At 40.6% G+C, this 12,034-nt stretch overlaps 1 protein-coding gene across 2 annotated transcripts in view; it reads right to left on the bottom strand.

The window, feature by feature from the left end:
* Positions 1–12,034, bottom strand: part of Astn1 (astrotactin 1) — a 308,690-nt gene that overhangs the window by 76,479 nt on the left and 220,177 nt on the right. For both annotated transcript variants that reach the window (XM_028759116.1, XM_028759110.1), the window contains exons 12-14: positions 6,571–6,737; positions 3,384–3,578; positions 1,878–2,005 (exon numbers count right to left, since the gene is read on the bottom strand). In XM_028759116.1, the coding sequence (XP_028614949.1) occupies positions 1,878–2,005; positions 3,384–3,578; positions 6,571–6,737 (490 nt within the window). The remainder of the gene's footprint in view (positions 1–1,877; positions 2,006–3,383; positions 3,579–6,570; positions 6,738–12,034) is intronic.

The following is a 12,034-nucleotide window of genomic DNA, read 5'->3' as shown; positions in this document are numbered from 1 at the left end:
AGAGAGAGAGAGAGAGAGAGAGAGAGAGAGAGAGAGAGAGACAGAGAGAGAGAGAGAGAGAGAGACAGACAGACAGACAGAGAGACAGAGACAGAGAGACAGAGACAGAGAGAGAAGGGGGAGAGGGGGAGGGAAGAGGGGGAGGGGAGGAAGAGGGAGAGAGAAACAGGAGTGCTTCTTAGTAAAATAAATGGAAAGTGATGCCAGAGACCTATGAGGACCTTTTAGCACTCCTGAGGTTACATGTTAGTATCATAAGGTCTCTCTCTCTCTCTCTCTCTCTTTCTCTCTCTCTCTCCCCGCGCGTGTGCACGCATGCCCTCACTCTCACTCTCTCTCTCTGTGTTTGTATATGTATATGTGTGTAGTCAGTCTCCCATGGGCAACTGACTTTTTATTTTGAAGATATTCATTGAAGGTTCAGAACATATCTACTTCTTATTATTATTTTATGTTGTTTTCTTTCCTACTATAGAGAAGACATGTAAGAGGCACAGCCAACTCTTTGACATTGAGACATGACAGTTTTGAGACACAAGGTTGTCATCTACAATAGAGTACAAATAAAAGAAGAAGAAAAAAGAGTAAAAAGAAAAAAGAAAAGAAGAAAGAAAGGAAGGGAGGAAGGAAGGAAGGAAGGAAGGAAGGAAAGAAGGAAGAAAGACAGCAAAAAATTTCAAAATATCTCATTCTCATAGTGTTTTAAGTAAGTTTATAATTTTATGCTAGTCACATTTACCACCATATATAGGCACAGATAGTTTATACATGCTGAACAGTAGTTTTCATTGGTACATTATTTAATTAATAAACACCGATGTCACAACGTGTTAGGAACCATTTTGTTAGTGTTAGTCCCTCATATCAATTCTATGAGGAAGACAGTATTCTAATATGCATGTTTTTAAGGGTAAAAGAAACCTAAGCACAGAGAAGTAGCTTGCCCTCAACTTAGACCTGTAAGGATCAGATCTCAGCTGTCAGGCTCCAGAGTGCATGCTAATAATGACTATGCTTTATTGCCTCGGGAAGAATCACCTCTAATCCCTGGTGTCTGCTGAAGGCTTAGCCGTTCCTTAGAAAATGGAGGAAAATAGGCAGAAAGTAGAGAATAAGGAAGACAGAGGGATAATAATGAAACAAGCATGATAAACGAAATTGAGCTTGTGCATATCATTCTAGCAAGTGTTGCCAAATCCCAAGTCACTGATTTCCTACAGTTCATGGGATACCGGAAGTCCCCTCTTAGCTCAATGAGGACCTATCCAGAAGCTGAGACCTGGGTTCTGCCTCTGCTAATCAATCTACATCTCTGTCCCTTATAGGCCGAGAGAAGAAACTGTAGGATTGAAGAAGAGAGAGGCAGGCTTTATCGTCTCCTTCACGAGATGAGGGATCAAGAGGCCATCACGTAGCACAGCCAGATTCAAATACAGGGATAACAAAACTCTGCAAGTCTCTGTCTTATATCACTGCTCTCTAAGTTCTTTGCAGGAAACTCAACTGCACTATTAACACACATTTAGGGGGATAGATGCAATCCATCTTCTCTCTGTCTCCATGACCTACATACCTCTAACAGCCAAAACCTTTGAATGCATATGCCTCCATTTTGACATTTTTTTTTTTACTGACAGATTCCTATAGAAATTAGCAAGAAAAGATACTGTCACAGCCATTTTGTAGCAATTATATGAGAATATTGACAATTTTACTGACAATCCTAATAATGTTTGATTTTATAACTGATCATTTATCATCTTTCAATGAAATGGCTAGCTTAGAAACAAATACGAGTATAGTCAAGCTGGTGGTGTAATTTTAAGAAACTATAGACAGCTGCTTGGGTTTGCCTGGAAAAGTGAAGGCATTCTTACCAGTCAAGAAGTCAGGGTCAGGAGTGGGCTCTGAGATTTCCTCTAGACACTGATTCTCCAGTGGGACAGAGGCAACCACAAGACCATCTGGCAGTTGCTGGTCTAAACCACGAGCAAAGTTGTTTTGTCTAGAAACAGAGCAGACTTTTGTTTTCTGAGTGTCCATGGTACCCCTCAGCATGCAGTCTGTATTTCAACGCACAGTTGTAAAAAGGATTTTTTTAAATCAAAAGTCATACCTCACTTTGAGACTCACTTGGTACTCATGACATGACTTATTTAATCATATAAATTAGGGAGGTAAGGGGAGCGGTAAGGGAGGCACAGAGATGAGAGGCAAATCAGCTGAAAACCTCTGTTAGCAGAGTGGAGGACGTTTCCCTCCACTCTAGTTTTTCCCTCTGACTCCCTCTTTACAAGATATCAACACTTTTGATTACATCTGTAGACTGCAGAGAGGACTCAGGCCATCACAAGATCAATTCTGATACCATACTTCTTGCCCTGACAAATCAATGCCATTGATGAAAGTGAAAAAAATACTTGTAAAATCTCCTGTTCATAACAGAAACAGGAACTATCTTGAAAATTGCCTCCAATTTGTTACCGAGAGTTTCCAAGGCTTAGATTGCTACCAAGTTGTGTTTCATGTTAAAATATTGACATCATCATTATCATCATCATCATCTCACAGACAGCATATTCCCATGGGTTCTAAGAAAATTCAAACAGCCCCCAAAAGAACAGAACAGGAGTCAACTGGTCAAATGAAGAATCTGTAATACATTTTCTAAATAAATGGATCAAACATTTTGTCTTCAGGAGTGCTTTATAATTTTTAAAACAAGTAAATGTCCCAAATACTTAGCCATGGTTACAAATGTCACTATTTACCATGTTAGAAATTAAAAGAGAAATTTTAAAAATTAATTCATATAAAAGTACTAGTAAGCCCATTCAATATTAACCTGTTTTATGGGAAAGAGGGAAATGACATTATCTTATATTTTAAATGTATTAATAGAAAACTACTGGATTCTTGCAACTGAATCCAACTCGTTACAACACGTTGTTTTAATTGACTTATACAAAGAAAATTTAGTTCTCTAATAGTTGAGGCTTAAGTGCTCCTTAAAGAGGCCCAGAAGTGTCCAAGAATCCCTTGAGCACACTCTGAGAACTGCTCTTCTAGCCTCGCTTAAGCCAGGTCTTAAGATTTGGAGGTAGAATGGAACTAGAATATTTTGGTGTGGCTTCAACATGAAATCTTGAAGCTGAGATTTCTCTTAAAGTTTTCCCACACACCCAGAAGGACCATGTTTCTTGGATTTTTGACAGAAGAGTGTGGATGTGAACACGATGGTGGGTAAGAACATAATCTGTATCTTTAGGTTTATCACATTCACTATGATCCAAGATATACAACTTTATGCCCAGAATAAGGCTCTTCAGAGAGGACGATCTATCAACACCCCTGAAATACAACTCTATGCATATGACGTTCACCTGAATGTTCCTTTTAGCACCTGTCCAGTGGCTACTTCCTTGGACTGGTTGTTGTAACCAAAGAACATTTCTCCAAAGAGAGTCTGGTTCATGGGAACCTCTCTGCTTTCCCCACAGTCACCGCCCTCTGGGCAGGTCTCTGTGACAAGCTGACAAGATCGTCCATCCACACCAAGCTTGTAGTCTTCGATACACCTAGTAGGATAGAGAACTCAAGGATGTATTCATTGACACATCAAAACAAAAGCAATTCAGCAAATTGGGAGGCAATGCCTTAGGAAAAATACTGGATGAGTCCAAACTAGGAATAATCCAATTTAATCTTGGTCCTTTGAAACTCAGTTTCTTAAATCTATAAACTGAGATTCTTTCCATCATGGTCACATCATTTTTTTCTTCTTTTTTCGTAGAAGATATGTCTTTTAGGACTTGGGAACATCTGCCTGTCCTAGCCTTCTGATTTCCAAATCAAAAGTAAGAATTAAAGGAGATCAGCTTCTAAATGAGTCGATATACTTAAGTATAAGGCATGCCAGCATTTTTCCCAAGCACATTGTGTGGAGCTTTGGCATTTGTTTGTAGGGTAATTAGGCAGCAAAAGAGTGACACTGTGCTTAAGAAATTAATAACTCTGTAAAACTGGTCCTGTGGCAAGTCATCTAAGGAATGAGGAAGATTTATGATCTCCTAGCTATGCTCTGTTTAAATGCATACAAACAAATCAGCAACTCATACAAACCCCCTTCCATTCAGCATTGACATTTTGAAGTAAATAAAAGTCAGGGCTACTGCGTGCTCCATAAACCAACAACTGCTTCCTGGGTGGGTGCTTTCCACCATGTATTGCTCTAATTAGAACATAATACTAATTTGGTAATCATGGGTCAGTGACTTGTAAGTCATTAATTGGACTTTATTTGTAGTTATGTTATAAGTAAGATCCATTTGTTAACTCAAGTAAGACTTAATTCTTTAATAAGGTTGTCATTGTTTAAAAAAAAGTGTCCCTTCTTAGAACTAGAACAAATTTAAAATTTTAATACAATTATGATGCTCAGCACATTATTTCTCACTATCTGGAGTAATTGTGATAAGTTAAAAAATTCAGTCCTTTATAGAGGAACAAAGGATCACAGTTTTAAGAAGTAAGACACAATACTGTAACATTAATGCTGTTTTTAACTGGGTAACTCTGGGCCAGTTGATTAAACACTTGTGAGACTTTTTTTTTTCAAAACTGCAAGAAAGGTGTGGAAGTAATTGTACTGGGTATTGAGGAAATTCATTCATTTTTTTCAACATATGGAACGTACACCATGCTGAATGTACAGCTAGTGCTGGCTAAACGTTGCTATTTTTATTAGCAGAGGTGCAAATGAGGACCAGAGGCAAACAGCCTTCACTGCTAATTCATCCCATTTCCAATTTATACAGTTGTATTAACAGGTATGAATGGTATTCTTTAATTGTAAGTGATTGTGAATTTCTTTCTCTACAAGAACTTTAAATCAGAACTTATCTGGCAGCCAGGTAATATATGGGCCTTGGGCAACACTAATCAACACGTGACTAATTCTGTCTGAAACCAGAAAGTCCAATGAGAAGTTACAGCTTTTGTCCAGGGGACAGAAATGATTCGAGACCCACAGAGGACTGATTCCACAAGTCAGAGTAGGTCTAGGATGAGACCTTGAAATGGCTCCTTCCAATAGCCAAAGAAACCAGAGTCTGGGTGATGGGGCTAAAACTGACTGGTCTCACTTCAGTCCATCTTAAACATCTTGACAACTGTCTATCCCTTCTATATGGCCCCATTTCTCATTCTCCTGTCAAAGTATTACACAGTAAACTTCTTGAGAAGGAAGACCAGGTTGGGCATCCTGTTGTTGCCCTTGTTTCTAACATGTAAGTAGGCTCTCTGCACAAGCAGGTGGTGAAATGTATACACAGTGAATAAAAAGAGATGCAGCATCAGCTGAGTTTGCTTCCATTAATTGAAGTGGGTCAATCTTAATGGTAACATTACAGACAACATTAAAATTTAGAGCAAGCTTCTATTTATGGAATGGTATTTTACAAGAAACTACATACACAAATTGCTCAATTGCAAAGAAATGAGATAAAATATAATCAAACAACATTACAAGTGCGCTGGAAACCTTCTCACGGGTTACTCCACAGGCATCGGCTTTTAGCAAGCCTCTAACATAGTTTTATGACTATAAACATTGATTTTCATTGCAAGCTTATTAGATGGTGAGATTCTTGAGGATGCAAACCTAAATGCTACTTTCCTCCGCAGCCTAGTGGTCAGTGTAGTGTATAGCATGCACCGAGGACCCAATGGACTTGCAGCAAATGGATGGGAAGAGAGAGTGGGGCAGAGAAGTAGGGAGTGGGGGAAAGGAGGAAAGAATAGACAAGCAATCTATGGGCATAGCAGAATTGGCTAAATCTTCACTTACTTGATAAATATAGCATGAAAATGACTTCAAATATAATTTCACTCAGCAATACAAATTTAAATTTTGAGAAAATTGCAGAGCTTTTAAAAGTCAGAACGGGCCTGAATTCTGCTTCTACTTGCCAGTCTTGAGGGAGATAGTTCACTTCACCAGGCGAGAAGCCTGTGAAATGGAGTGTTGTTGCCCAGACTGTTCCTTCACAGGGGTGGGGGAGAGAGCTGATCACAGGAAGAACATTATACCCTGAGGGATTAATGACTTTGCAGAAGGCGGGCGGGATATGTAAACTGCCGGGGCTTTGAGAAGCAGCATTTGAAGTTTCCATTCTTCTAAAACTACTCCCCCCACCCCCTTTGATAATCTAGTAGATTCACATAATCTTTCTCAAGCTTTGGACCACGGGAACAGTTTCTGTCACAAAACGTATTATGAGCGTAGCTCCTTTAAGGTATAGCTTGGAACATCTTGACTTAATTGGGCAATAATTTATGTAAACCATGTGGTTAATTTCTCTTTTAAGGTAAGTTAGAGGCTGTGTTTTTGTAGCCACTGGACTAGACTTCCGCTATGGTTCCTCTAAACTAGACTATCAAAGTTCTCATCCTATGCTACTGGCTCTGTCCTTTGAGCCTAGGGCGTGACCAGTCCATTCACATGGACCTACTGGGTTTTCAGCCTGAGAAGTCACTCAGCCCAGTAACCTCATGGCTGCTCTAACTCACCCACAGAACATGAGGATGTTGTACAAAGTGGGGTCGTCCGGGAACGGCGCCATCTGCTGGAGACACAGCTGTTCGCAGCCGCCGTTGAAACCATCTGAGCAGTCCACTCCGATATGGCGGTCATAGCAGCCTGAGCTGTCCTTCATAGGGCTGAGTCCTGAAGGGCACTGGCAGAACCAGAAAGATTCCACACAAGAGGGTAAACAGGAGCTCCGAGTGCAGTCACTGACACACTCCATGTGAAACTATTACACCTGGCATGTAATCCATGAATTTCCATTTGCCCCTTTGTCTTTTTTTTTTTTTTTTTTTAAATCTTTTTGCTTCTCTCTGGGCACAACTCACACACATTTGCATTAAGCCATTGGCTCTGAAGAGGCTGGCATAGAGCACTGTGGCAAGACAGAGCAAGTGGAGAGTGCTGCTTCCCAATTGGACCTTAGGCTGGCAGCAGAGAGGAAGTAGTGGGCCAGAATTAAAATGCATTAAGCAGGGATTCCTGTGGACTCGGGTAAGCAGTGGTGCTGTTTGAACTCCACATTAAGAGGGCACTTTATCAAATTTGGTACCAGTTGGAGACGTTGGAGAGTGGAGTGTGTCACGGCTGCCAGTCCGAAGGTAAAGGAGACTTTTTCTGTAGCCTTGGAGAGGAGCATAATGGTTCTCACAGTGGGGAAATCCTGGGGTCATCACCTTGATGTCTCAAAGACATCCCTTGGAAGCCACACAGCCGACCTCATTGTCTAGCCCAATCCCTAGAGCACCCCATGAGGTGAGCCATAAGAGGAAACTGAGGCATAGTGTTTGACTCCTAAAATCATAGCTGCTCCATGCCAGTTCACACTTGAATCTTTAGCAGATTGGCATCCTGATGAGTGGCTCTATCATCTCCTTGTGACACATCTATTTATGAAACCCAAAGCCTGTACCATTTTCTCTCCCAGCTGTCCTGCGTTACCCTCATTCCAGGACACGGGGTAAACCCCGATATTGCTCTAGACTCTCCAAGATTCTATTTTTTATTTTATTTTATTATTTTTTTAACCTGGATCCTTATGCCTGTGTAAAGATGTTGTCCATTAATATTAACACTGATTCTAACACATTGGGCAGAAGGTAAACATATAGGTCCAGCTTGAGCAGGTGCAATGGGGCAGAGCTGAGAGCGTGTCTAGATTTTATTCCAAAACTCAGGATTTTTAACAACTACAATATGTCTGTCTATCTGTCTGTCTATCTATCTATCTATCTATCTATCTATCTATCTATCTATCTATCCATTCATCCAACCAACTGTCTACCTATCTAATCTATATATCTGCCTGCCTGCCTGTCTGTGTGTTGCAAGCACACTCTTCTATAACTCAAACAATACTTCTGAAACTTGGGCCAGTGTGTCTCCCTTCACTCCCCACTGCTTGGCTTGTCTTCTCTCTCTCTCTCCAAACACCTTGCCTTAGCTTCTGCAGATGTGTCTCTGAAAAGCCATCTCTGCTCCTTTCCCAGTCAAAGATCACAGCAGGATATGCACTGTTTACTGACACTAATTTTGCAATTTCCTAAACAAATGTCCCAACTCCAGGACATGCCAGGCCCCCAGCTTGGTCCATCCCCCTTTCCCAAGAAGGCAGATGGAATGCTGGAAGGTGGCAACATTTAAAGCCAATTCCAAGGGCTGCCCCCTGCTGTGAACACCCAGATGTTCCCTATAATGGTTATGATGGCAAACAAGCAATTGCAGAAGTGAAGGGTTGTGCCCTACGATTTGTTATCACCCACCCCCATACACACACCCATCAAGCTCCTCAGCTACCCAGCTGTTAAGCCAGACGTGTCACCAGAGGGGGCTGGCTTAGGCACCATGTGGCTGCCCAGTCTCGATTTGGCTATAGAAACAAAGTGTTATTGGAATTAAATGTATTGTACTGGTGGCCAGGAGTTGCTCTCCCTCCTCTGCCACCGTTTTGTAAAGCTTGTTAGAAGCCATCAAGCAGAATAAAGCCAGTTGTCCTGCTAACACTGCTTCCTGTGATTTCAATTCTCACACCAGCTAACTCTAGCAGCCTCCAGCCAGGACTGCGCAGCTTGTCAGTCACCTTGCTTCTTTTCAGAGTGCTCCATCATGCAAAATTTTTGACAAAGACTTCACTGAATGAAACGGAGTGTTCCAGAATTCCATGTCCTGGTATATTCATATCTTGCCTGGCCTTAATGCCTAGATGACCATGACTGTTCCAAACTGGACCACCTGATGTTCAGAGTCTCTTAAAAGATTTGGAGAGAAGACAGAATTAGCTGTCTTGTCCAAGTTGGACTTTTTTTTCTTATAGGTAAAGCTAAAAATAACAATCATAGCTATCACGAATTAGGCAATTCTTTTTGTAGTCTATTTTTATCTATTGTATTTTCTGTAGTTCCAACAACACAGATATACTTTATCTTCTCAATTTTATAGGTGGCTTAAAAAAACAAAGAAACTTGTTTAAGGTCACCATTGGGAGAAAATGATAGAACCATACGTTGGGCCTAGATCTGTCTGACTCCAAACCTTGTGTGTGTTTCTGACATTTGGCTGCACACCTGTGATAAAAGCTGGATTTCTCAGAAATCTAGGAGATGTACCAACAATGTGAATCAGCCCTGGAGATTTGCTTTTGACTATTTTAAACCATTTCTGAAGTATATTCTTGCCTCAATCATAGATAGACTTATAGGTTTAAGCTTTAGCTTGATATTTTTTTCTATGTTCTTCCTTAAACACACACACACACACACACACACACACACACACACACACACACACCATGTTATTAGTAGAACTATTTTAGGATGAAATACTGCAAGCTGTCCCAAGTGATGACCTTGAAGGCAAAACAAGATCCTCAGTCACTGAGAAAGATGCAATTATCTTTATTGTACTGTAACTAACTTGGATGGCAGTTCAGAGCATTTTAGAAATATTTCCAGGAAAAAAAAATGTTGAAATGAAAAACTGAGATTTTTTTTTCATAGCTCTTGGTATCTAGAGCACCCATTCCCCAGGGAGCTAATCATTCAAGCAACCATGAAATAAATTTGGTTTCTCATTGTGTCTCCCTTCTGTTGAGACATTCAAATTTCAGGCTTTCTCAAAATCTTGATCTGACTACTATAGAGGGACTACAGTCAACTGTGGCCCCGCTTCTGGAGATAGGGACAGCCCTATCCGAGGGAGCACCTGTCTATAGTACTTGCAGCTTCTGGTGGCGAGGCTTGGGGATTCTCTCCTTCTGGTTGTGGATAATTCTTTTATTTGGATCTTGAAGGAGAACCATTTGCCCAGGAGAGAGCTCTAAGATCATATTATTCACCCTGTTTTGCATAGGTGACGTTTAGCAGTTCCAGGGACTTTATAAACTACAGGTTTAGGAAGAAAACTCCATTTATTAGAGTTATAGCCCTCCCCCCACCAGGAAGATCTAATGAATGACCTCATATTTCAGTGACCCCTAAAATACACAAGGTTAATCATCTTTCATGAGATGTTCATGGCTTCTTGACTCATCACTGGTCTAAGGCATAATTTGCTAATGAGATTAAAATGACTTTTCCCCATTCAAATCCTTTTCCTTGCCATCTTTTCCCCCTCTTTTTGAACCAATGAGTTTTGGTTGATTAATTGCTCAGGAGGCTAAATTGGAGACCACAGACATCTCACTTCCAGATTACAAAGTAGATACTCTGTTGGCAGATGGCTATGAGTGATGGACGCGAGAACATATTCGTATCTCCTGGGAGCAGAGGGACAGATTTCAGCAGCTGAGCCTACCTCACCTTACTTGGATGATTCATAAGCCAAGAGACCACATTTCCTACTGGAAATAGATTTTTTACTCCCTATGTGGCAATCTCGTACATTTTGCAAATGATGCTTTCCACAATTTCTTGATAGGCTTTGACATGCTGGTTCAAGCCATGCAGGACATCTCCCAAGGGGAAGCATGTGATGGAGTTAAATTTATATTTCAGAATGCTGTGGTTTTCTGCCCCCATTTCTCTGGAAACCTCTGAAGTGTACTCATTTACTTATTGACCTACAGAGAGAAGGAGAGATGCTCATGCCTAATGCTCTCTGCACATCTGTGCTCAAGCAAAGGTGAAATAATACCATAGGGGCAGCATGTGGAGGAAGGTTGTCAGAGTCACTGAGCAATTCAGCACTCATTGGAGTGTAATGGTCAGGGAGGGAGGGTCATGCGTTCCATACACAAGAATTCAGGAGTGCCAACCCTGCTCCTTGTATGGCCATAAGCTAGTCGACTTATCTACTTTATTTCAACATTTTGCAAAGCAGAAGGGTATTCTCAGCACCAGTGTGAGTGTGTGAATGAAGAGGAAACATGGGATTTCCTGTTTCCTTTATTTGTGATATAGCAGTGGGTAAGCCTGGGAAGAAGGAAGGGGCTTAAGAAGATGGATCAGTCAGTAGAGTGGTTGTTGCACAAGCATGGAGATATAAATTCACATTTCCAACACCCATAAAAATAAAAGCCTAGTTTGTATGGCTGTCTATAATCGCAGCACCTGGGAGACATGCACATAAGGATTCCTGGGGCTATATGGCTTTTAGCAAGGTTGTCTCACTGAATTCTTGAGCTCTAGATTTAGTGACAGATCTCATCTCAGAGATTAAAGTAGGAAGTGATAAAGAAAGACAATTAATGATGTCTCCCCTTGGGAGAAGTCCTGCATGAGCTCACGTGCACACACACACACACACACACACACACACACACACACACACACACACTAACTAACTAAATTATAAGAAAGCCTTCATGAAAACTGGGGCTGGGGTGAGGAGACTGGAATTCTTTCTGTTATATCTACTTAATTGTCACTGTCACTAGTCATAGATGATTCATATAAATTTGTCTGTGATACAAACATAAGAATGTCATAAGAATACCATACATAGCCAAAAATACTTTATATATATGATGGAATCAAGGATCTTGAGATGAGGGAATAATCTTGGATTATTTAGAGTGGCTCAATGTAATCACAGAAGTTTTCAAAAGTAGAAGTATACAGAATGGAAGAGAAATACACTACACATTAATGGTTAGAAAAATATTGTATCAGAGAGAGAGAGAGAGAGAGAGAGAGAGAGAGAGAGAGATGGCTCAGCAGTTAAGAGCACTGACTACTCTTCCAGAGGTCCTGAGCTGAATTCCCAGTAACTACATGATGGTTTACAACCATCTGTAATGGGATCTGATGCCCTCTTCTGGTGTGTCTGAAGACTGCTACAGTGTATTCATATGTATATATACACATATGTAATGAATAAAGAAAAAAGAAGACAGAAAGAAAGATACAGTATCCCTGGCTTTAGTTAGAGGGGTACCAATAGACCTCTGAACTAAAAAATGTATATAGACTCTAGAAGCTGAAAAGGGTAAAACAAATTAATTATTTCCAA

This window comes from Grammomys surdaster, unplaced genomic scaffold (genome assembly GCF_004785775.1).
Source record: "Grammomys surdaster isolate TR1022 unplaced genomic scaffold, NIH_TR_1.0 130, whole genome shotgun sequence".
Taxonomy (NCBI): domain Eukaryota; kingdom Metazoa; phylum Chordata; class Mammalia; order Rodentia; family Muridae; genus Grammomys; species Grammomys surdaster.
This window is presented reverse-complemented; position numbering and strand designations above follow the sequence as displayed.